Source organism: Pseudorca crassidens, chromosome 9 (genome assembly GCF_039906515.1).
Source record: "Pseudorca crassidens isolate mPseCra1 chromosome 9, mPseCra1.hap1, whole genome shotgun sequence".
Taxonomy (NCBI): domain Eukaryota; kingdom Metazoa; phylum Chordata; class Mammalia; order Artiodactyla; family Delphinidae; genus Pseudorca; species Pseudorca crassidens.
The window spans coordinates 5,621,965-5,646,875 of NC_090304.1; the positions used below are offsets into that span (position 1 = coordinate 5,621,965).

General features: G+C 56.3%; 2 protein-coding genes across 2 annotated transcripts; one reads left to right on the forward strand and one right to left on the reverse strand.

Moving 5' to 3' along the window:
* Nucleotides 1–333: 333 nt before the first annotated feature.
* On the reverse strand, nt 334–8,799 carry LOC137229890 (glutathione S-transferase P-like). The gene is made up of 7 exons (XM_067748080.1): nt 8,700–8,799; nt 8,542–8,577; nt 8,003–8,109; nt 7,813–7,900; nt 6,508–6,797; nt 6,104–6,344; nt 334–920 (listed from the first exon to the last, which is right to left on the reverse strand). Coding segments are annotated over exons 1-6 (711 nt in total). The 5' UTR covers nt 8,701–8,799; the 3' UTR covers nt 334–920; nt 6,104–6,155.
* A 6,829-nt stretch (nt 8,800–15,628) lies between these two features.
* On the forward strand, nt 15,629–19,862 carry CABP2 (calcium binding protein 2). The gene is made up of 7 exons (XM_067751718.1): nt 15,629–15,685; nt 16,246–16,419; nt 16,996–17,026; nt 17,891–18,025; nt 18,729–18,838; nt 18,950–19,097; nt 19,701–19,862. The coding sequence occupies exons 1-7, from the start codon at nt 15,629–15,631 to the stop codon at nt 19,724–19,726; spliced, it is 681 nt and encodes a 226-aa protein (XP_067607819.1). The 3' UTR covers nt 19,727–19,862.
* The last annotated feature ends 5,049 nt before the right edge of the window (nt 19,863–24,911 follow it).

Below are 24,911 nucleotides of genomic sequence, written 5' to 3' on the forward strand. Positions count from 1 at the left end.
GGAATGTACATGGGGGTGTTTGGCCACGCTGGGTTTGCAATGAGGAATTGGGATCATCAAAGGAAAGATTCCTGTTTGAAGGATGTGCCTTTGTCCCGAGCACTAATCAACACTTCTTCTGAGTGGCCTCAGAGAAGACACCAAACCTCAACCAAAGGAACCAGAAAACCTCTGGAAAGTAGCTCATTAAACCTCAGAGCACCTGCCTTGCTTTGTGAAGCTTAAAATCTGCTCCACGTTCATCCCACGCTGGGGCTGGAAGGTGCTGGCCTGGTACCAACTCTGTAGTAGTTATCTATTGCTGCCTAACAAATGACCTCAAAATTCAGCTACTTAAAACAGTAAGCATTTATTATCTCCATTTCTGAGTCCGAAATTTGGGAGTGGTTTGGCCGGGCAGCTGCTGCCCAGGGTCTCTGTTTTAAATATAGGTTTTATGATTAGGTATAACGAGGCCGACAGATCAAGAGGCAACTACCATCGAAAAGAGAGTTTGTTTCTCACAGATCCCAGGAGAGCGAGGCATTGCCATGCTGGGGTTGGGGGTTGGCGGCCTGAAGCCGCACCAGGGTCGATCAAGAGGCAGAGAAAGATGGGGAACTGTGGGCAGAAGCCTTTATTGTGGTTCCCATGGAAAGAAACGGGCAAGGCAGGGTAAGGAGTCCCTTCTAGACAGTTTGCTCACATGGATGGTGATTTAGTGCTGGCTTTGGCACGAAGCCTCAGTTCCTTATCACCAGGGCTGCTTGAGTGTCTTCACGATGGGTGTCTGGTGACCCAAGAGCGGGAGTCAGGAGCAAGCCACAGAACCTTCCACGACCTCGTCCTGCACATCCCGCAACCATCTCTTCCACATATGTGATTAGAAACAGGTCACTAAGTCCAGTCACACTCAAGGGGCAGGAGATTGGTTCCAAATTCTGAGGGGAAAATTGTCAAGGGGTTTGTGTACATATTTGGAAACTATCACAGTCTCTTTCAGCTGAAGTCACAGAAACTCAACTCAACTTATGTCTGGGGTCACATAAACAAACCAGGGGAAGGAGAGAGTGGATCTGGCCTCTCGGGGACTGGAACTGTGGCCTAAAAAAACTCACTCTCTCTCTCACTCTCTCTCACTCTCTCTCTCACACACACACACACACACACACACACACACACTCACACACACACACACACACACACACACACACGCACACACGCTCCACTCTCTCAGCTGTAACCAACCCCACAGTCTGCTCCAAAGTCACATCCTCACAGACTCTTGTACAGAAAAGCAAGCTCTGGTCGCAGAGGGAGCTCCTGGCGCCTGGCCAGCACTGTCCAGGCTGGGTCGGGAGGGACTCTGATGGGCCCAGCTCCCTGCGAGGGCTCACACCTTGGACCACGCACTGTGCCTGGGGCTGGGGCTTGGTGACTAGCTGGGCTCGGGTCACATGTGTCTGGAGGACAGGGCCTGGTACCGGCAGGGGATGATGGGGGCTGGCAGGGCTGGAGGAGGAGATGCACACGGACATTGCCAGGTCAGAGCTGAGCGGCCATCCCAGTTGTGTGTCTAACTCTGCCTTGGCCGAATTTATGAGCCAAAGTCCCAGTTGCCCTACTTTTGGAATAACAGGAAACAGCCACTGCTTCAAACTCTCAAAATGGTAACTTTCCATAGGTGTGGCCGAACCCGTAGGTCTATCTGAACACTTAAACGTACTGAGCCTGAACCTTTGAGAAGCCACCACTTTCTCACTGTTGACACCCTTTTGAGCCAGAACCCAGTCATGGACGCAGCCGATGGGTGAGCCAAAAGCCTTCGTTTTATTTTCTCCCCTGGGTGCTTCTCTTAAGAACACGGCTTATGCAAATAGATTGAAGGGACAGCAAGCAAAGCTCGCGGGATCCTGGGCTACCTTCCTGACCTTGTGGAAAATCCCATCTGGAGATGCAAAGGCACCCCCGGTCCAAACAAAGTCTTCCAATGGGAAGATGTGGAGTTCGAGTTTTGTTGCCGAAAGCACTTCCTGGACAAACCCTCAGCAGTTCTTGGGGGTAAACGTCTCCATAGGGTCGGTGAGTGGAGCCTCCCAGGTGTTCACGCTCCCCCTGGTTTCATCTCCGCATGTTTGCAGAGCTGGTTTCCAGCCTCTCAGCCATGAAAGCAAACAGCAAAGCAGGCCAGTGGCTGGACGTGACCTGTACTCTTGCTTCTAAAATTCCCGTGGCTTTGACTTGACTGCAATCAGGATAGTTAACATTGTGCTGACATTAACATTTTAAATAACCACTTCGTTGATGACTAGATTCGTCCAGAGCACGTTTGAGAGCATTTTCTGGGGCTCTTAGGGAAAAATGTAGGCTTGGCAGGCAGTCTGCCTGGGTGCAAATTCCAGCTCTGACCTCAGTTTTCTCACCTGTACAATGGAAGTTTTAAGAGCCGCTAAGGGTCTGGCACATAGAAGGCGCTTGGTAAACAGTGTGGCACTCTGTGACTGCCCAGAATGTCAGAAGAGGAAACGGGCCCAGAGAGGTTGTACATCTGGGGAAGGGCAGCCAGGGGTTCCGACCTCCAGGGTAGGGAAGAGAGCCCGCCGGCAGCTCACCAGGTGGGCTGGAGAGGGGGAATGGAGCCCAAACCAGAGCCAGTTGGGACCTTGACAGAGCCAGGAGAACGTGGTGGAGGCCAGAGGCAAGGCTAAGAAGGACTGAGCTAACATTCCCGCAGCCTCTGGCATGGCTGGGGAGCGAGGCCCACGGGCCAAGATCCGGACTCGAGGCCTCAAAGCAGCCCCGGTTCTACCCCTGAGGTCTGGGGTGACTCCCTGCACCCCTCATCCCCACCCTCCCCAGGCTGGTACCCCAGGGGAGACTCTTGAGTCCCAGAGCTGCCACTAAAGGGCAAACCCTTGCAGGAACTGATGCCAGCACCCTAGATTCCACCTCTTCTGACCCAGCAGCAGCCGGTTAAGGACGAGGAGCTCCCAGGAGGACCGGCGTTTTGAGTCTGTAACCGCCATGTCCCTCCTCCCAAGCTGGGGAGCAAATTCAGTCACCAGTCTTTAAATGTTCCAGCCTTTATACTGGAACCTGTCCCACTTCCACCCTGAGAGGGTGGAAGCCTAACCTTTCTCTTAGGGTTCCTGTCCCCCTATAATTAGGGTGGGGTCACCAGAGTTACCAGCTGCCTGCTGGTAACTGCAGCCACTCTGGTTCAAGCTGGGAGAGTTGTTACAAGCACAGGCTCTGAGGCCAGAGAGTCTGGGTTCGAAACCTGGCTTGGCCTCCTTAGCAGCTGCATGTCCTTGAGGAGGTTACTTCACCTCTCCCTGCCTCGATTTCCTCATCTGTAAAATGGGGATATTAATAGCATCCACTAGGTGGATTCTTTAGTGAGGATTAAATGAGTAAATATACGTAAAGTGCTTGGGGCATTGCTTGGAGGAAGCTCAGTCCCGGGGTCACTTGTCACCTCTCCAGCTGGAGGGGCTCCCAGTCTCTCCCCCACCTGGTGATCTCATCACCCCCATCCTTGCTGCCCCAGCTTACACCAGACGCCCAAACTGGGGCCCTGCCAGTCCCCGGAGTCCCTCCTCTCAGCGGCAGGGGCCTCTTCTAGCCACCTTCTTGGGGTCACGGAGCCGCACAATCAAAAACACTCAGCCCAGTCACCCCAAAGAATGTGGAAGCAGTTGGTTGCAGGAAGGTTTTTTTCTTTCTTTTTTTTTTAAATTTATTTTTGGGCCACACTGCACGGCATGTGGGACTTTAGTTCCCTGACCAAAGAGCGAACCCACGCCCCCTGCAGTAGAAGCGTGGAGTCCTAACCACTGGACCACCAAGGAAGCCCCAGGAAGTTTTCAAAAGAGTAACTTTCCTCCCACTGTCCCGAGACCTGCAGGACGCCTGCGTGTCCCCCAAGCCTGCTCTGTGGACTCGCTTGGCCACTGTCCCCTCTACCTGTGCCGTGAACCCCCGCGGCCCAATCTCTGCCTCCAGGGCAATGGGGGCTCAGGTTCTCTGCTGTCCTCTTGGAGACCAGTGGGCCTTCCTGGGGGTTTCCCACCCAAAGAAACCAAAACTGCCCACCAGCCCCCAAAATCTAATGCACAAAAGACCCTCTTCCCCAGGCTTCTGCTGGAGTGTCTCAGGCAGAGGCTCCTTTAAGGGGCAGCCAGGCACCCAGACCAGGAGCATCAGGCCCAGGACATCCCCACGGCCCACCCACTCACTTGCCCATGAACCCGGGAAGTCATTCCGCTCTCCAGGCCTCTGCTTCCCTGTCTGTAAGGTGAGTGTGTAGACTTAGGTGATGCCTGAGGCTCCCTGAGCGCTGACAGGCTCAGATTTCTAAGAGTCCTCCTTTCTGCTCAAAAGCCTGCGGTGACCCCTGTGCCCCGGGGTCAACTCCAAGTCCTTGGCCTGGCAGGCAAGGCCTCCACAGTGGCCACCAGTGCCGCTGCCCACCCGCCGGAGCCTCTGGCACCTGCCTGGGCCCAAGTCACTCTTGCTCCTGAAAATGGCCGCCTGCCCACTCCTTCGGCCCCAGGCCCCTCCCTTCCTCCCTTTCCGAGGACCACCTAGGAGTTCCTCAGCCCTGGGTTTGAATTCCAGCTCTCCCGTTGATAAGCTGTGTGGCCTTGGACAAGCTGCCTTCCCTCTCTGAGTCTGGGTTTCCTCCCTTGAGGGGGTTAAGTGTGAGAAGTCCCCAGTATGGGGCCAGAATGGAGCAGGGCCACCAGGTCTGTGAACTGGGACAGGCCTGTGATAGGAGACCCTTATGAAACAGGCTCAGTTGATGGGGGTGAGGGGGGCACTACTGAGGCCCTGCGGCCTCCCCCATGGAGGTAGAGTGTCCCAGACACAAAGAGGCAGCTCTTGCTGGTGTTTGCACACCCATTTCCTGAAGGGTAAAGGTGAGTCAGCACCTCACCTGGGGGCGGGGGAGACAGAAATTAACCTGATCGGCTCTCTGACCTCAAAGGAGGAGGGTTGGAGCCAAGACCACTGGGCAGGCCAGACTCCACAGAGTGGAGCTACAGGAGAAGGGGAAGTGCCCAGGGCACCTGGCCACAGCGGAGGGGCAGCGAGCTGAGGGCTGAAGGGGCGTGGCCATGGGGGTGGCGGGAGAGTGGGGGGCCGGAGGAGACCACAGGGACAAAGGCTGGCAGGGGCGGGAGGGCTGGGCTGTCCGGAGAGCTGAGAGCAGCTCTAAGGGTGAACCGGGCAAGGGGGTGGGGAATGTTCTGGAGACCGAAGAGTTCATTTCTAGGAGGGCCTGGCGGGCTCCTCAGGCTGCGGACTTTGCAGCAAGAAGCCATGAGAGCTCTGCACTGGGAGTGCCAGGCATTCTGGAATTATCTGACTCCACGTTGTCCAAAGAGCCAGCGGGAGGGGCCGGACAGGCTGACGGTGCCACAGGAGGCAGGAGGCAGTCACAGTCTTTCGGGAGGGGAGAGATGGGCTGGGATCGGGCAGGTGGCAGGGTGCTCCCGCCAAGGGCTGACAGAGGCTCTGGGAGCTGGAGGAGACCCTTGACCGCGCCCCCCCCCCCCCCCCACTCCCGGCTTCCCAAGCAGCATGATGAGCCCAGAGCTCCCAGGTCTGCCTTCAGCCCTACACCTGGGCCCTGCCTGCAGGTGACTGTGGGGGACACAGAGAATGGACAACATCAACACTCACTCGGGTGAAACACCTGAGCGTGCGTGTCACTCCCAAGCGGCACGTGTGCACAGCACCTGAGTGTGCAGAGACCAAGTGCCCTGCCTGTGGCAGACGACAGAACTCATCACACAGACGTCAGGGACTGTCTGTTCCCTGCACGGCGGCCCTTCTCCCAGATGGAGATGGTTCCCAGGTTGCCATAAACATGAGTACCCCTGGGGGGGGGGTCAACCCCCTCCTGCAAGAAGTTGTCCAGGGTAGATCTTTGAGGTTTGGGATCTCATCTTCCTCTCTGGACTTGGAACTCCTCTTTGTCTCCCGGCAGCTCTGGGGACCTGCGGCTTTTCCAGGGCCCAGCCCAGCCCTCACCTTCCGAGACGCAGCCTGGGAAGGGGCAGAGGGCCCCCTGTGGCCACCCGGTCCCTCAGTGAGCACAGCACAGCTTTCCTCTCACCGTGTTTATTGGTCCCAAGGGCAGCCCGTCTGCCAGGGGAGGCCAAGCGGGTTCATATCTTGCGGCTTCCAAAGACGGGGCGGTTCACGTGCTCCGGGGAGGCCAGGAAGGCCTGCAGCTTGGGCCGGGCGCTGAGGCGGGCCACGTAGGCCGAGAGCAGGGGGAAGGAGTCCAGGCAGCCGGGGACCAGGACCTGGTGACTCAGCAGCAGGTCCAGCAGGTTGTAGTCTGCGAAGGAGATCTGCAGGACAGGGGGCGGGAGGGGGTTTGAATGGGGTCAAGAGAGAGGGGGGCTACTGGGGGTCAGAACTCTGACTACTCCAGTGAACCAGTCAGGTCCCTGCTCTGGTCTCAGTTTGCCCTTCTGAGAAATGGACCTACAACGGGCTGGACCCAGCACTCACCTGGTCGCCCACGATGAAGGCCTGGCCCCCTCGGTTCTGGGACAGCAGGCTCTCAAAAGGCTTCAGGTGCCCCGGCAGCTCCAGAACATACTGGGCCTTGTCCTCCTCCTGTGAAAGGGAGCGCTGCCCGTGGCGGCCCGGGCAGCCCCCCAGCGCCGGCCCTGAGTGCAAGCCCGGCCTGCTCACGTGGCCGCGATGAATGATGCGGCTGCAGTGCCTGCGGAGGTCCTCCACACCGTCATTCACCATGTCCACCAGCGCCGCCTCTCGCTGGTCTTTGCCGTAGAGCCCTGGGTCAGCGGCCAGGCAGAGGGTCAGGTTCTGTCCAGGCTGGGGCCCCGCTGCTCCCCTCTCCCCCAGAAGCCTGCAGGCCTCAGGGCTGGGAAACCAGGTCCCCTGCGTTGGAGGGTCGTCTTTGCCCAACTCTGCTGCTCCCATCTCCACGAGCCCAAGGAACACACCCAGCAGAAGCCCATGCTTGTCTTTGAGACCACACCCTGGGTCCCTGGGAGTCAGAAATTCCCTGCCCACATCGCCCCAAGCCCTTCCTCCAGGTTGTCCCCCTGCAAGTGTGGGCCAAGCCTCTGATCATGCTTCCCTAGGCCAGAGGAGTGGCCGCTTGCGGGGCCTGGACAGCACTTGGCTCTGCAGACTGGTGTGTCCCTCGGAGTGCAGGAGAGCGTGGGGCGAGAGACGGGGAAGCAGGCCGCGGCTGGAGGCCTCTGTCCTCTCACCCTGGGGCTGCAGAAGTTAGGGTGGGCCTGGGCCTGGCTCATCCCACTGGTCTTCTGTCCTCCTGGGACACCCCCCTCCCCACCAAGATAGCCAATGAAGACGCAGCCACCTCCCTAAGCCACATTCCCACCACCCTTGAAACAGGCCACAGGCCTGCTCACTGTGTGCATGGGTTTTCCAGATTCAGGTGAGGCCAGAGCAGGAAGAAACGGGCAGGAGGTCTACTCTGAAGCTCCTGGGCACACCCACAGTGGCTCTAGCCTATAGCAGCACACACGGGGCGGCGGGTGGCTGCCTCTGAGCTGTCATCCAGGAAACAGGCACAGTGAACCCATGTGGTGCTGACTGGCTAGAGGGTAGCCAGACCTGTATGGTCCCTGCCCGGGGGGACCGGCAGCCCCAGCCCAATAACCCAGAGCCCTCCTAACCCAGGCCCTGCCCCTTCCTCTTGGGCCACGTGGCCTGCCCTCCAGCCACAGGACCGGTGGCAGCAACTCAGGCCCCAGGACATCTTGGCGGGACCCTTCAGGTGCTTTTCTGGACTGGGCTGCCTTCAACCTCAGGACTCACCAAAGGAGCGGCCCAGGTGTCGCAGGATGGCATTGGACTGGTACAGAATGAGGTCTCCATCCTGGAACTTGGGGAGCTGCCCGTACAGCTGGGAGGGGGAAGGGCTCGGTGAGGGACGCTGAGCTCAGCTGCCCCGCACCCTCGTGCTGCCCCGTAAAGGCCCAAATGCTGCCTCAGCACAGTCACTCACACAGGAGGCCTTGAGTGGGCCCTGCAACCAGGACTCCTTGGTCACCACCTCCTCCTTCCAGCTCTGGCCCTGGTCGGCCAGCAGCATGCGCAGGGCCTCGCAGCGCCCTGGGGGAGGGGAGGACGGGGTGTGGGGATGGGCAGAGACCCCAGCCTCGCAGCGCCCTGGGGAAGTCAGGAGTATGGGAACTGGACTCAGGGACAGGACAAACTCTAGCCTCCGAGCCTGCTGCGGAGCAGATGGACCGTGGAGAAAGGGTGGAGCCCCCGGCGTGTCTTGCGGGGGGGCGGGGGGGAGGACAGGGAGGCTGACCCAGCCCACAGCGCCCCAGGAAGGGACCAGAGACGATGGATAGAGCGCCCCACCCTTGGCCCCAGAGAGGATGAGGCCCGAGCCCGAGATCCCGGCCCCGCCCCCCGGGGGGGTCCCGCCTCCGTCTCAGCGTCCGCCTCCGCCTCCGCCGCGGGCTGTCCAGACTGGAGGTCCTGCTGGGACCCCTGTCTGTGCCCTTCGCCCTCCTAGAGGAGCAGCGGCCGCACCTCGGGTCGGGAAGTAGACGATGGTGTAGGGCGGCACTAGGAGAGACAGACAGACAGGACGATGAAGGAGGACCCCCGCAGGCAGTCTGGGGGTCGGACTGCTAGGAGAGGGGGTGTCTCAGCCGCCCCTCCCCCCACCCGGTCCAGACCGTACTCACTGACGGCGGCGGAGTGCAAGTGCGGCAGGAAGTGGGGAGGACCCGCAGGCCTCGTATTTAAGGTCCTGCTCCACCCCGAGCCCCACCCCAGGAATCCGCCAAGTCACCACCGAGCGGATCTCGATCTTGGTCGGGGCGAGGTGTGGGTGTGGTGGAGCAGGGCTGAAGGGGCGCACCAGCCCTCTGCAGGGGTGCACCCTGCCTGACGCGTAGTGGCTTTACGAGAGGCACCCACACTTAGCAGCACACAGTCGCTACACCTGCTCACCGCCCCCGAACACACAGCATCCTCAGGGCCCCCAGAGGGCCAGGACTGAGCACCCCAGCACCAGCGCACAGTAGGTGCTCCGTAAATGGTTTTGGCTTGAATGGTGTTTATTTCAATAAACATCCATTTCCGCATCCTCTCTCCTTGATAATAATAGCAAACCCTTAGGGACTGAGGGCTGCCTCGAGAACTTTACACATATTACAACCCTAAGACTTGGTCCTGTTCAGATCCCATCTTACAGAGGAGGGAACTGAAGCACAGATCGACTTTCCCAAGGTCACACAGCTAGGAAACAGGTCTGGTTGGCTTCAGGGGCCTCACTTTTAACCCTCATTCTTTCTTCTGCAAGGCCTTGTAGTCTCCAAACCGTTTTTTGACTGAGTCGAAGTGCTCTGTACTCTTCAAATACAGCCTGAGCCTGGGGATACGGCAGCTGGAAAGAGACAGACGAATGAGCAGGACCTCCTGGACCTGGGACGGCTGCGTCCTTCCAGGCAGAGCCCGTTCCTGTCTCCCTGCGGTCCCCTCTGCACCCACAGCCCTCTTCTGGCTGCCCCTTCCTGGTACCAGAGGGGCGGGGGGGGGGGGGCAGGGGGCGGTCCTCCTTGGGAACTGGGACCTGACTGAGCCTGGCCCGTCTCAGCCTGGTTTTCCTGTCAGAGCCACGAGGAAAGAGGAAGGTGTCCAGGCTTAGAAGTATCCACCACAATCATGGGAAAACACCAAACGCAGTTTATCAGGAACGCTTCTTAGCCTCATTGGAGCCCACAGCTGCCTGGGGCTGGGAGGGGATGCGGGAGGTGGCCCAGGAGCCAGGATCTATCCCTGACTCACAGCTGGAGTAACATCTACCCAGCACTTAGCAGCTTACAAAGAGCTTTTGTATAAATGGTTTCACGTCATCTCCATCACACCCTGGGAGGGAGGGAGGGAGGGAGGGATTCCTGTTCCCATTATGCAGAAGAGGACACCAAGGTTCAGAAAGTTTCCACCACCTGCTCTGGCCTGGAGCACGCATGCGCTCCTTTTGTGCACCAGCATCCCAGACCTGGGAGCGTGGGAGGCACCCTGCCATCCAGCGGGCCGGCCTCCTGCCAGCTCACACACCCTCCAGCTATGATACTCCTCAGGTCCCCTGGAGAAGCTGTCCGCCAGGCTGGCTTGACGCTGTGCTGTGGTGTTTCAGTGACTGCTTTTACCCACAGCCCTCTGGCTCCACCAGCCCAGCCTGTGGTCTAGCTCTGTGGCCACCCTATGGCCTCCTGCTCTGGGGCCCAGAAGCACAGCTTGAGAAGCCAAATGGAGCAGACTCCTCGCTGTGTCCATCCCCCACCTCCAGTCCTCGTATATATCGGCACCTGTCTTTGGTGGGTTTTAAAATATCTATAAGTGCTTTATTGCTACATAAAATTCACCCTTATAAAGGGTACATTCTGTGGGTTTTAGTATATTCAGTGTTGTGCAGTCATCACCACTAATTTCAGAACGTTTTCATCACCCCGAAAAGAAACCCGGTGCCCATTAGCCATCCCTCCTCAACCCCACTCCCCCATCCCTTGACAACCACTAACCTGTTTCGTCCCTGTGGATTTGCCCCTTCTGGATTTTTCATGTAAATGGAATCATACACTATGTGGCCTTTCGCGTCTGGCTGCTTTCACTTAGCAGAGTGTCTGCAAGCTTCATCTGTGTTGTAGCACGTGTCAGTACCTCATTCGTTTTTATGGCCAAATAATATCCCATTGGTTGGATAGACACATTTTTCTTACCCATTTATACACTGATGAACATTTGGATTGTTTCATTTTTTTGACTATGAGTAACACTGCTGTATACATTTGCGTACAAATTTTTGTGTGCACTGACGTTTTCAATTCCCTTGGGTATGGACTGAGGACTGAAGTTGCTGAGTCATACGGTAACTCATTCTGAGGAGCTGCCAGACTCTTTCCCAAAGTGGCGGCACCATTTCATAAACCCAACAGCAGCATGTGAAGGTTCCAGCTTCCACATCCTCACCTGTTGTGATTGTCTGTCTGTTTTCACTCTAGCTGTCCTGGTGAGTGTGAAGTGGTGTCTCAATGTGGATCTGTGTATGGTGTTTACCAGGTGCCAAGCCTGGGTTTGGCTTGTAGGGAACGGAGTAGAGAAGGAGACGTCGTTTGCCATCAGAGCAATCACAGCTCAGCTCAGAGTAGGAGGAGATAAATAGACACATCTTTTTTTTTAGAAATTCTTATTGGGTTTTGTTTTTATTTTTATTTATTTATTTTTTTGGCTGTGCTGTGCAGCGTGTGGGATCTTAGTTTCCCGACCAGGGATCAAACCCGAGCCCCCTGCATTGGAAGCGCAGAGTCTTAACCACTGGACCGCCAGGGAAGCCCCCACTTCCTGGGTGGATAGGTGAATAAAGAAAAAGTCTTTATTCACACATTAATTAGTGTGTCTCAGCAATGAGTGGGCTGGACATCATGGGAGACACTGAAATAGATAAGATATGGTCTCCAGCCTAATGGACTCTTTGAATGAAGACTGTAAAGACCTACACCAGCAGTCCATCCACCCAGCCATCTACCCACCTCCACCTATCTATCTGTCCATCCATACACCCATCTACCCAATCGTTCAGCCATCCAACAACCAAACATTAGACCAGCAGTCCATCAAAACATCCACCTCTCGGGACTTCCCTGGTGGCGCAATGGTTAAGAATCCGCCTGCCGGTGCAGGGTACACAGGTTTGAGCCCTGGTCTGGGAAGATCCCACATGCCGCAGAGCAACTAAGCCTGTGCGCCACAACTACTGAGCCTGCGCTCTAGAGCCCGCAAGCCACAACTATTGAAGCCCGCGTGCCACAACTACTGAAGCCCACGTGCCTAGAGCCCATGCTCTGCAGCAAGAGAAGTCACCGCAAGGAGAAGCCAGCGCACTGCAACGAAGACTAGCCCCCGCTCACCGCAACCAGAGAAAGCCCGTGCGCAGCAATGAAGACCCAACACAGCCAAAAATAAATAAAAATTAAAAAAAAAAAAACGAACAAAAGACATCCACCTCTCCATTTACTCACCTACTACTCATTTACCTACCCAATCATCCTCGACTTGTCTATCCATCCATCTTTTCATTCACCCACCCATCCAGCCAGCCAACTGTCCATCTGTCTATGCAACCGTTTAACCACTAGCCTGTCACATCACCTACCTATCCTTCCATCCAGTCAGCAACCCACCTGTCCATCCATTCATCCATCCATCCGTCCGTCCGTCTGTCCATCTATCCATCCGGCTACTCAATCATCCATCCTTCCAAGCACCAACCATTCAAACACCAATCCATCAAGTCAGCCTCCCACCCATCCAACCACCCACCTCTCCACCCAACCATCCGTCCATTCATTTGTCCACCACTGATCCACCTGGCCATCCTGGACACTGGAGCTGGACACGAAGGCTTTGCTCCTTCATTGGAAATACTTCTGCCCACTGTTCCCTGACCAGTTACAGTTCCCACTCCTGTGGCTTATACTTTGGGACACACATTTCTCAACACTCCCCACCTTCTTAGATGGTTATTTAGACGTGGAATCTTTCATCACATGTGACATCCACCATGTTTTGAACGCTTCTTATGCGCTGGGAACCTGCTAGGCCTTTTATCATTTAATTTTCACAAAGGCACCATGAGACAGATACTAGGTCCACCTCCACTTTCCAGATAAGGGAACTAAGGCTCAGAGAGGTGAAATATCTTGCCTAGGGTCACACAGCAAATGCATGGGGGAAGCCAGGCCTGCGGGCCCTTTGTATGACCTTGCAGAAAACAGGAGCATCCCTGTCTCTGAGGGATGTTTGCTGTGCTTCCGGGGGTGCAGTGCACTCCTGGCCTCCGGGAGGAGACGTGACCCGGGGTGCAGAGGGGCTGAAGGATGCTGAAGCTGAGTCTCCAGAGGATCGACGTGAATGGTCACAACGAGCCCTTCCCACCCTAGACCGCCGGCCGGCGTCCACTCGCCTCTCAGCCCTGGCCTTTCCTTAGACCCTCAGCCCTGCCCAGGGCTTTGTGGAAGATGTCCCCTCTGCCTGCATGGCCACCCGTCTTCACGCGGTCACTCCCTTCATCCCTCTGACCTTGGCTCACAGGTCACTGCCTCAGCCCCCGTCACCGCAGTGTCCCCCTGACTGCCTGTCGGGCCCTCCCCTGCCCTTGCTCCTCCACAGCCGGCCTGAGGCAGGGACTGGTTCCCAGCACCCGGGAACACACACAGCAGGGGCTTCACCGACATTTGCTGAAGACTCAGTCTCTGAAGTTTCCTCCAGCCTCTTGCCACCATCACCCTTTCCAGGGACTTCCACCCCTGCCTCCCTCCTGAGGGCTTCCACCCACAGACCCTGCTGGATGCCGGTGCCCGTTCACAGCTGATCCCTGCCGGGGATGCTGACGCTTGCCCAGGGCCAAGTTAAACATTGGTGGGCAGCGCCTAGAATGCCGCCCATCCCCCCTTCTCCCCCAGGAAGCCTTGCTGATGCCTGAGTCTGTGCCCCCAAGCACTTGGAGGCTGTCTCTTGGCCCTTTTCTGAATTAGATGTGCCTGAGAGCAGGGCCTTCAGGGCAGACGGGGTCTGTCATGTGGCCCCAGCAGCCGGCCCGGGGCTGGATCCCGGCAGACCTCGGATGTTTGCAAAAGAAATACGTGAATGGATGGCCGTGAGTGGACGAAAGAGGCCAGAGCCACCAGCTCAGATGGCAGGTGCCTGGTGGGATCTGGTTCCCTTGGACAAAGGTTGATGCGGGGGGCAGGTGAATAAATCATGAGGGGCCTGGAGCAGGGCCGGGGCAGGACGACTGACCTCATTCGGAGAGGTGAGGGGCAGGCAGCTGCGCGGTAAGTAGGCCGGGGCATAACAAGGGGGCACAAGAGGCCACGGCGGGCTGCCTGGCCTACGAGGTTAGCAGAAGCTAAGTGGGAGGTGCAGAGGTACCCCGGGGCTCTGGGTGGGGAGAAGGGGGGAGGTCTGGGGCAGGACTTGGGGGGGATGGTCTTTCCAGAATCCAGGAGCCTTCCTGGGAAGGGAGATGGTGGGGAGAATAGGAAGGGCAAGGATGGACAGACAGAAAGACGGACCAATGTGAGAAATAGTCTCACACAACAGAGGGAGGGAAGTGACAAAGAAATGGGGCATGAGTGGGCAGAGAGACCCACAGAGACACAGCTGGACAGATTGTCAACAGAGGGCAGGGGGTGGAGAGGGGAGGGCAGGTGAGACGGACAAAGAGAGACACCCATGGAGCAGATGGGACAGAGGGGGACAGAGAACAACACAGAATCAGAGGTGGAAGAGGATGTGGGGAGACGCAGAGCCCAGGAACCAGAGAGGCCGATGTGATGCGGAGGGGCCCCGGGGCGCAGCCTGTGGCCAGCATGAGGGCGGCAGCTCAGGGGAAGGCTAGGATTTCAGGGAGGGGCTGTGTGAGGGGCCTGGGGAGCTAGGAAAGACAGGAGCCTTGGAGGACCTGGGGGCCATCAGCCCGCGGAGCGAGGAACAGGGAGAAGAGTAGCAGGGACCCTGTGGGGACCACACCCACAGCTGCCCACTAAGCTGTCCTTCCGCAGGACCCTGGACAGCGGAGTGGGGCAGTGCCCCGCAGCCAGCAGGAGGTGCCAAGCCCTTGTCTCCATGGCCCTTCCCCAGGGCCCGGCAGATGGCAGCCTCCCCACGGGGGACCCCAGCCCCTCCGAGGGCACTCCAGGGCCTAGCCAGGCCCCTGCCAACCCAGCAGCCACCAGACGGCGGGCGCTCCTCCAGGAGCTGGAGACCCAGGTGCAGGCCGCCTACGGGCAGGTAAAGGGGGCCGGGGTGCGGAGCCATCCTCAGCTGGGGGGTCGTGAGGGAACAGTGGGGATGCCAGACCCCAACCGCGGCCCGCTGGGCCAACCCAGGGCTGAGCCCAGGGAGGGGACCTCGGACGTGCACAGCGACAGAGGGGGCAGCAGCCACTCGGCTGCCCAGGCTGGCATCCCTCCCCACCTCTGCCCTCACTGAGGCCTGCTTCCAGCCCACAGAGCCCAAAGTCAGCTGCCCTCGGCTCCTTGCCCAAGTACAAGGGGCAGGGGGCAGGTCCAGGCAGGTGTGCCGAGCAGGCTGGCTGGGTGGATGCTCTGGGGTGAGAGCAAGGGTCCGACAGGGAGGGCCAGGGCCTTCCTGGGTCTGCTGTTCTGGGGAGAGATGACCCAGCCTGCTCTAGCACAGAAGCCACCTGGTTTCCTCCTCCCAGGTCCGGGCCCTGCTTCTGAAGACATTAAATCTCTCCTGATTAGAAGAGATTAGGGGTAGTGGGGGGTGGATAGGGTCCTGGAGAGGGAGTGTCTGGAAGACCCTCAGGAGTGAGCATGGGGAGGTTGTGCCTTCCAGGGGGGCCTTATGCCCCGAGTGGCCCCCCTCACCAGCAGAGATGCTCAGAGATAATCCCAGATTAGGACCCAAGCCCCTGTGCCCAAGGCTCCCCGCCTGCCCACCCACGCCCAATCTCCCCACAAAACCCTAGGAAAATCCCCTGCAGTGCTTCCAGACTCTCACTGGGAGTGGCTGGGGGCTGGGGGGAGCCCACAGCATCCTCTGAGGCCCAGCCCTGGGCCACCCCTGGGACTCCAGGCCTGGCATGGTTCAAGGGCCCATGGGAAACTCTGCCAAGCGGCCCCAACACCGGGGGCCTAAGGTAGGAGTGTCAAGGGGGAAAGCCAAGGCCAGGAGGCTGGCTGGACCCTGAAAGGTTCTGGTGTGGGGGGGTGGTGCAGAGCCCTGTGAGAGGCTGAGCTGGGGTTACAGTGCAGCTGGGGGATGGAGGGGTGGGTTCCCACCACCCTAGACCGAGATTTTCCCTGGCAGCCCCCAGACTCTGGCCCATCCTGGTCTTGGCTCCTGTAGGCCACTGGGCTTCCCCTGCCAAAGCTCGTCAGGGCCCCCAGCTGCCCACTCGACTGCCCCATCCCTGCTGCCACCCTTGCCCTCTGCTAGTCAGTCCTGGCCTGGGAGACTCAGCACATGAGCTCAGGGTCTCACTCTGCCATTGGCTTTCTGAGTGACCGTGGCCAAGTCTCTTGCCTTTTCTGGGCCTCGGTTTGCCCAACTGAACAGTGAGGGGGTGGACCCTTCCAGCATAGAGTGTTGCTGATGGTGAGGGTCCACTGTTCTGTGCTGGGTTCTAACGACGGGAGAGGCTGGTGAGGGAGGGGGGAGAGGGGTCACTGTCCCAGCTCATGGCCGGCTCTGCTGCAGGACTGCTGGCAGTGGCCTGGCTCCCCGCCAAGGGGGTCCCGCCATGGCCTGGGCCCCAGCCCCAAGGAGCAGAGGAGCCCTGGGCCGGGTGTTCAGGGCTGCTACTCCGTACTCAGTAGCCTGGTGGGGCCTGCCTGCGTCTTCCTGCAGCCCAGCATCGCCGCCACCCAGCTCGTATGTACGGTCACCACCTGCCTGCCGCCCGTGCCTACCTTCTCCTTGAGTGGAGGGAGAGGATTGAGTGGGGATCTCAGAGCAAAGCACACAGACCCAGGGGTGTAAGGGGCAGAGAGGAGTGGAGAAACAGACATGGGATCAAACACGGGGGAGACCCAGGGAAACATGCCAGGAAAGAAAGAAGAGGGGGCCGAGAGCAATCCAGAGAAATGGCAGAGACAGCCACCAAGAGGATGGTCAGGGAGGGGACAGGGCTTCCAGGAGAGGGACAGAGAGAACAAGAGGGACATATGCTGACACTGAGGCCCCCATGGCCAAGCCCAAGGTTCTGCCCAACCCCAGATCCATCTCTGGCTAATGGAGCTCCGGCCCTAGAGGAGGGTGGGCACGGAGAACAGGGAAGAGGGGCCAGGTGCCCAGGTCCATCAACAGGAATGGTGGGAGGAATGGGTCGGAGCAGTGTCGCTGCTGGTCCTGTGCCTGCATGTTGTAGGGGGCCCCAAAGGACAAGAAGGAAGGGATGCAGGTGCCTGGGGGGTCCAGGGAATTCTTAACCCCTCTGTGTCCCCTCAGGATCGGGAGCTGCGGCCAGAGGAGATTGAAGGTAAAGGGTTGGGGAAAGAACTAGAATTTCCGGAGTGCGGGGCATTGGGTGGGGGCCTGAGCAGGCTCCAGGAGGAGCAGGAAGGCCACAGGGGATCCGTGCGAGAATATGGGGACAAGACTGAGCAGGGAGGGGTTGAGAGAACCCCCAGCTGTCAGTTCCCTGGTCCCACTTGCCAGGTGGGTCACGGTCCCCTTTTTTTATTTGTTCATTCAGCGAACACTTCCTGGGTGCCCACTGTGTGCCTGGCCCAGTGCTGAGCACTGGGAAATGTGACAAACTGGACAGATATGGCCTGTGTCCTCTGGAGTCAGACGTCAATAAGTCAACTACAAGTACAAATGGTGCTAAGTGCTCTCAAGGAAGTGAACAAATGGGCCAGAGGGGACTGAACTGAGAGGGAAGACCTCCTTGATTAGGTGACTTAAGGACCAAAGAGGAGGGGAGAGTGTCCAGAATGTGAGCTCCATGAGGTCAAGGATTTGTTTCTCCCTCTCCCTTCCTTCCTTCCTCTTTCCTTCCTTCCTTCCTTCCTTCCTCTCTTTTTCATTCATTCTTTTCTTCCTTCCTTCCTTCCTTTCTTTCTTTCTTTCTTTCTTTCTTTCTTTCTTTCTTTCTTTCTTTCCTTTTTTTTCTTTCTTCATTGCCATATTCCCAGTACCTAGAGCAGAGCTTGGCACATAGCAGATGTTCCTTAAATATTTGCAGAATGAATTAAAGGAATAGCATGTACAAAGGCCCTGAGGCAGCAAAGAGAAATGCGTGTTTAGAAAGAGGAAATGATTGGACCAAGGGGAGAAGGTCCAATCCAGGATGGGGTCCAGGGTGACGTGGGGGAAGGACTGACTCTGCCCTGCCTGGCAGAGCTGCAGGCTGCCTTCCAGGAGTTTGACCGAGACCGGGACGGCTATATCGGCTACGGAGAGCTGGGAGCCTGCATGCGGACAATGGGCTACATGCCCACGGAGATGGAGCTCATCGAGATTTCACAGCAAATCAGTATGTGCCTGAGACCTGCCCCACCCCCAGTTCTCCAGAGGCCACGCCCATGGCCAGGGCAGCTGGGCAGCCCAGGGAACAGAGGTGTCTACACAGGTTGGCCCCCAGAGCTCGGGACCTTGGTCATTCTCAAGGCAAGCTCTCTGCCTCCAGAGAATCTCACCATCCCCTAGGATGTGGGTGAGTCAAGGACCATCATGCCCACTTTTTAGATGAGGGCAGAATTCTTATTATCCCCATAAGGAGAAGAAAGTCGGTTCTTAGGGAAGCGTGGGTGCTCAGCAAAGGAAGTGGTTGGAGCCAAGATCTGAATGCGGGCAGCCTACCCAGAACCCAGCTCTTTCTCTATGCTTCATTCCCAACAGAGGGAAAACAGGATTAAATAAGAATAGGAAGCCAAGGAAAATCAGTGTGTAGAAATTCTCCACACTGAGTCTCTGAAAGGTTAAGTGACTTGCTTAAGGTCACAAAGTCAGATCATTGGATCCAGGACTTGAACCCAACTGAACTCTTCAGAAAAATTAAGAAAAGCCCTCAGGAGACACAGATAACCCAGCCTGTGAGACCCAGAGGGAGGGAAAGGCCCATTTAGTGGGGCAGGGGAGAGGGACACAGGCCAGAAGGGAAGGACAAAAGGCAGAGGGCGCCAGGGCTGGGCAGGGGTCTCTGATGGTCCCAGGTCTCTGATGGGCGTGGCCCCCAGGTGGCGGGAAGGTGGACTTTGACGACTTTCTGGAGCTGATGGGCCCCAAGCTGCTGGCGGAGACTGCGGACATGATTGGCGTCAGGGAGCTGCGGGACGCCTTCCGGGAGGTGGGGTCACCGGGGCTGGAGGGGGCGGGGCTGCTTGTCTGTTGTGAGTGAGGGGCTGCACGAATGAACGGTTCGGTCTGTGACCTGATGCCGCAACCAACGCCGCCACAGTTCGACACCAACAGGGACGGCTGCATCAGCTTGGGTGAACTCCGGGCGGCTCTGAAGGCCCTGCTGGGAGAGCGGCTCAGCCAGCGGGAGGTGGACGAGATATTCCATGACATTGACCTCAACGGGGACGGCCTGGTCGACTTTGAAGGTACCGTCCACCGCTCACCAAGCTCAGGACCGCTCGCCCTGGGAGGGTTTTAACGGAGGAAGAGCCTTAATCCCTGTGTGCCAGGCGCTGTGCTAAGCACGCCTGTGTCCTCTCCTAGGTAATCATCACGAAAACCCGGGAGGAAGGAACTCTTATCCCCATAAGCAGGAGAAGAAAGTCGGTTCTTAGGGAAGCGTGAGTGCTTAGCAAAAGAAGTGGATGGAGTCAAGATCTGAATGCGGGCAGCCTACCCAGAACCCAGCTCTTTCTCTATGCTTCATTCCCAAAAGAGGGAAAAAAGGATTAAATAAGAATAGGAAGCCAAGGAAAATCAGTGTGTAGAAATTCTCCAAGGTAGGCCCCAGAGTGTTCCTGGCTTCCTAGCAGCCAAAGCAAAGAGGAAAATAGGTTCAGTTACAAGATTTGGTTTTTTTTCCCTGTAAGATGAAGCCCCTCTTCCTGGCCTATTCCCTACCAGATTCAGGGGACTCCCTTGCACGCCCTGTCTTGACCACACTCCCTCCCACCTCAAGGCCAGTATATTAGCCTCACTCCTGGGGAGTCCAGAGAGCAGACCAGAAAACGTTGGCTTTGTCCTGGCAGAGTTTGTGCGAATGATGTCTCGCTGAGCCTATACAGAAGCTGGAGGCAGCAGACAGGACTTGGCACCAGAGCCACTGCCTGCCAGTGTGTTCCCGGAGCCCCTCGCCTCCAGCTGGGACCCTCATCCTCTCCTCCCTGCCCCGGCCTGTGTGCAATGCCCTTGCCTGCCCTCACCTCCACCCCCACTCGTCCACCAAGCCCCCTCGCCCGTCTCTATTTCTCTGACAATAAAGCAGCTTTGAGCAGCTTTCACCACTCACTTGTTCACCCTGCAGGTATTGGGCCCCCAAAAGTGAAGTCCCCTCGACTGTGAACTTTGGGTGGGTAGGGGCCCTCCCCGGATCCTGCACCCAGCCCAGAGCAAGTGTTGGGAAACGTCCCCGGATGAGTAAACCCAACCTGCTTCTCCCAGAGCTGGGTGCGCGGTGGCCCCTCATCCTGTGAAGGGCTCCTACCGGACCCAGGATGACATGAGAGGAGCACGTGCCTGAGGGCTTTTCCCAAGCTCCATCCCATTTCCTCTTAGAAGGGTGCTGCGCGGTGCTCCCTCCAAAAAAAGAACTGCTGGTCGGCTGTGAGGAGTGAGTGAGCTGACAGGCCTCTTCAGGACATACCTCAGCTTTGGGGCTGATACCTCACTCTTCCCGGGAGCCCCCAGCCACTGACCGAGCACATAGGTGGTCTCCGCTCCGAGCTCCCCTCCAGGTTAGCCGAGGTGTGGTCAGGTCAGCCTCGAATCGGAAGCTGTCTGCCCAATCCTGCTTCACCGTGCGTCCTCGTTTTTGCGTCCCTAACTTCAGCTTAGTGTCTGCCTCCCGGGGAGACCACATGACACATCTCCTCACTCCAGCCCTGCCACGGTCTTTGTAACCCCATGTGCCATATTGAGGAACCCCAGAGGCCGGGTGTCAGTGACTTGCTAGAGGTCACGCAGCTCCACTGCCATCTCTCCCCTCCAGGCCATGCAGCGCGTGCTGCCAGATTTTTCTTCCTGAAATGCCATTTGCGTGTTGTCACACTCTAGAAACTGGCCATGATCCCTCATTGCCCCCAGGCTGAGCTGGCCCCTTTGCCTGGCACCAGAAGGCTCCGGGGAGGAACTGGCATACAGTCACACAGGTTAGGATGAAGCAGAGGTGGGACTTCACCCAGGCCTGGGGACTCTAAAATCACAGTGCCAACAAGAAAGGACGCCTCCAGGTCAGAGCAGACCCAGGACAGGCCTCAGCCTCCTCAAGCACTGCCTGACCCGACGCCGTTCCCACCTGCCGGGAGGCGTGATGGGCTTGATGTCCAGGTCAGGAAGGGGGAGGAGCTTGCAGTGCCCGTGGCTGGTCCTCAGCATGGCTACTGCCAACAAGGTGGCCTTAAGACAGAGCAGGCGGGCAGCCACCGGCACTCTGCTCAGCCTGGAGCCTGGACCCCGAGGTGCCAGGGCTGGCTGCCGCAGCCTCAGCACCACTTGCCTGGCAGATCACAATTAATGCTTAATCCTCAATTGGGTGATCTCTCCTGCCAGTCTGGCAGGCTTGGGGCTGAGGAGGAGTTGCCCCAGCCCTGCAGCTTGTCCGGGAGCCATGGCCCACACTCCCTCCCACCACCCTCCACTGGCCGGCACAGATGGCATTGCTGCCTGAAAGGTCTGTCCCCTCTGCAGGGGCTGGGGAGAGTGACGGACAGGTGCCAGGGGAAGACCAGAGCAGGCTCAAGGTCACCTTCCCACGGGCCCCAGCTTGTCAGGCCCTGTGCCTGGAGCAAGGGAGGGGGGATGGTTGGGGGGATGACCTTAATTGGCTGCCGTGTGTCTGCTGGCATCAGAAGTGCCCACAGTTCCCCCAAATCTCACACGTTCCCTCCCACCCCAGAAAGGCTGTTAGCTCAGAAGTTCCAAACAGACACAGCTGGAGCAGGCAGCAGGCCTGGGAGGAACAGGAAGCAGGCAGCGACTGTGCAAGCCAAGAGCCCCTTCCCCGCCTAAAGGGGGCACCTGCCACCCAACTCCACTGACTGTTGCCAGCTGGAGCAGGCTGGAGCTACGGCATCTTCTGGTTTTCCAAGAGAAGCTGTCAGCTGAGATTTTTACCTTAAGTCCACTTTAAATAGTTGGAGTATAATATACATTCAGTAATGTATACGAATGTAGAGCTCAGTGGATTTTTCCATGTGTATGCACCGGGTAACCATCACCCAGATAAAGACATTACATCCACTTATTGTACTCTAGAGTAGTTCTAGGTTTACAGAATTATTTTGAATATTGGACAGGGAGCTTCTCCTATGTGTTAGTCAAGGTTCTCCAGAGAAACAGAACCAATAGGAGGGGTGTGTGTGTGTGTGTGTGTGTGTGTGTGTGTGTGTGAAGATATTTATTGTAAGGAATTGGCTTGGGTAATTATGGGCACAGAGCAGTCCCCAGATCTTCATTCAGCAAGCTGGTGACACAGGAGACCTAGTGATACAGTTCCAGCCCAAGCCCGAAGGCCCAAGAACCAGAAAAGTCAATGTTGTAAGTTCCAGTCTGAGAGCAGAAGACTGATGACCCTGCTCAAAGGTCAGGCAGGCAAAGTTCCCTCTCGCTCAGCCTTTTTTTTTTTCCATTCAGATCTTCAACCCACATTGGGAAGAGCCATCTGCTTTACTTAGTCCACAGATTCAATGGGTGTTAATCTCATCCAGATACACCCTCACAGACACACCCAGAATCATGTTTGACCGAAGGTCTGGGCACCCCATGACTCAGTCAGGTTGACACACAAAATTAACCACGACACTCTATTAACATCTTACGTCAGAATGGTACCTTTGTCACTGCTGATGAACTAATACTGGCACATTAACTGAAGTCCACATTTTATGCAGATTTTATCACTTTTTCCCTTGTTCTGTTCCAGAGTGCCATCCAGGACACCATGTTACATTAGGCATCACGTCTCCTTAGGCTTCTCTTGGTCATGATGGTTTTACAGAATTTCCTTGTTTTTTGAAATTATCTTGACAGTTTTTTAAAAATTTTTATTTATTTGTTTGTCTATTTATTTATGGCTGCGTTAGGTCTTCGTTACTACGCACGGGCTTTTTCTAGTTGCGGCGAGCGGGGCTACTCTTCGATGCGGTGCGCGGGCTTCTCATTGCCGTGGCTTCTCTTGTTGCAGAGCATGGGCTCTAGGTGCGCGGGCTTCAGTAGTTGTGGCACGCGGGCTCGGTAGTTGTGGCTCGCAGGCTCTAGAGAGTAGGCTCAGTAGTTGTGGCGCACTGGCTTAGTTGCTCTGCGGCATGTGGGATCTTCCCGGACCAGGGCTCAAACTTGTGTCCCCTGCCCTGGCAGGCGGATTCTTAACCACTGCGCCACCGGGGATGTCCCTCTTGACAGTTTTGAGGAGGACCAGTCAGGTATTTTATAGAATGTCCCTAAATTGGGATTTTTCTGATGTTTTTCTCACGATTAGAATGGGGTTCTCATCCCAACATATGAAGGGTGCATACTATCAACATGATATCACTGATGCTGTTGACCTTGATCACCTGGCTTAAGGTAGTGTTTGTCAGGTTTCTGTACTGTAAAATTACTCTTTTTCTTTCTCCTGTTACATACTATACTCTGGAAGGAAGTCACTATACACAGCCCGCGCTTAAGCGGGGTGGAGCATTATAATTCACCTCATTAAGGGCTGAGTTTCTACATAAATTACTTGAAATTCTTCTGTCCGGGAAGTTTGTCTCTTCTCCATTTATTTATTTGCGCAATCATTTTTACATCAATATGGACTCATAGATATTTATTTTATACAAGTTATAATCTAGTACTATTATTTTATTTTCTTGCTCAAATTGCTCTACCTTGGGCCATTGGGAGCTCTTTCAGTTGGCTCCTGTGTCCCTCTGACATACCGCCATTATTGTGGGTGTTTGGGTTTGGGGGTTTTTATTTCATTTTAGCATTTTCTTACTTTCTGGCACAACTAGATGCTTCGGAATCATCTTGTCTATTCCTGCCCCAGTCCTAGAATCTGCCATTTCTCCAAGGAACCCTGCTTCATTTTATTGGAGAATGGTATTCGAAACCAAGATCTGGGTGCAAGCTTGCTTCTAGGCCCTCTCAGCTGATAGAGTGATGAGATATATATGTATACTCACCTGTGAACATAGAAATTTTAAAATATTTCTGTATGTAACCAACTGTATTTATATCAAGCTAAACATGAGTTCCTATTGATACCTCCAACTCTAATCCGTTACCACATGGATCATTCTAGCCGCCTCCTCCTCGCTTACCTGTAACTTCTCATTCCAACAGTGAGAAATCATCCACTCTACACTGACATAATTTTTGATTCCAGTGTACATGTGTAGTGGTTTCCGAATTGTTAACCCGTACCCCCATGGGAAACCACGTCATCAACTAGGGTCCAGTGCTTATGTGCAGTGCTTTTAGTCTTTTTCTTACAGACACCCCTCATTTTCAGACTAGCACCTTATTCCCCCACTCCCTTCACTGAAGCTGTTTCATACATTTGTGATACAGTTTGATTCTTTTGTCATATTCTGCATTCCATCCTGGGATCCCCTGACCTCCTAAATGATTTTTTAAATCATTAAAAAAATGTTCGTGATTGAAGCTCACTCTTTGACAAATGCTTAAGAGGAGAATGAAACAGTAAGCACTTTATGAATATTCACTTAATCCACACAACAACCCTAAGAGATAGTTATTATTAGCGTCCCCATTTTACAGACGGGGAAGCTGAGGCCTATTGAGGTAACTTGCCCAAGGGCAAATCGCTAGCTGAGGTGGTGTGACATTCGAACAGTCAGTCTGACTCCAGATGGTGCTGTAGTCCATGATCCAGGACGGCGCATGGTACAGGGCCCGGCCTGCAGTTTAGTATTCAAGGTTAGCTGTTCCTGCTATTGTCATTATGAGGCACCGGCGTGGGGCCTTAGGGGGGTGGGGGGTGGGGTGCAGGTTGAGGAGCCTTTGAGGTCGCCCTTGGACCTTACACCAGCCTAGACCCGAGGTCCAGGCAATTGGGAGGAAGAGGCGCATCAACAGCGTTGGTGACGGACCCGTTGCCATGGGAACAGACGGAGGCCTCAGGAGGGCGCATGCGCCGATCGAGGACAGGTTGCTGAACCGGTGAAAGGTGACGTAAAAGCGCACGGGGTGGGGCGCAGGGTTGGGAACGTCAAAGCCCTGCGTCCTCCGGCACTCAG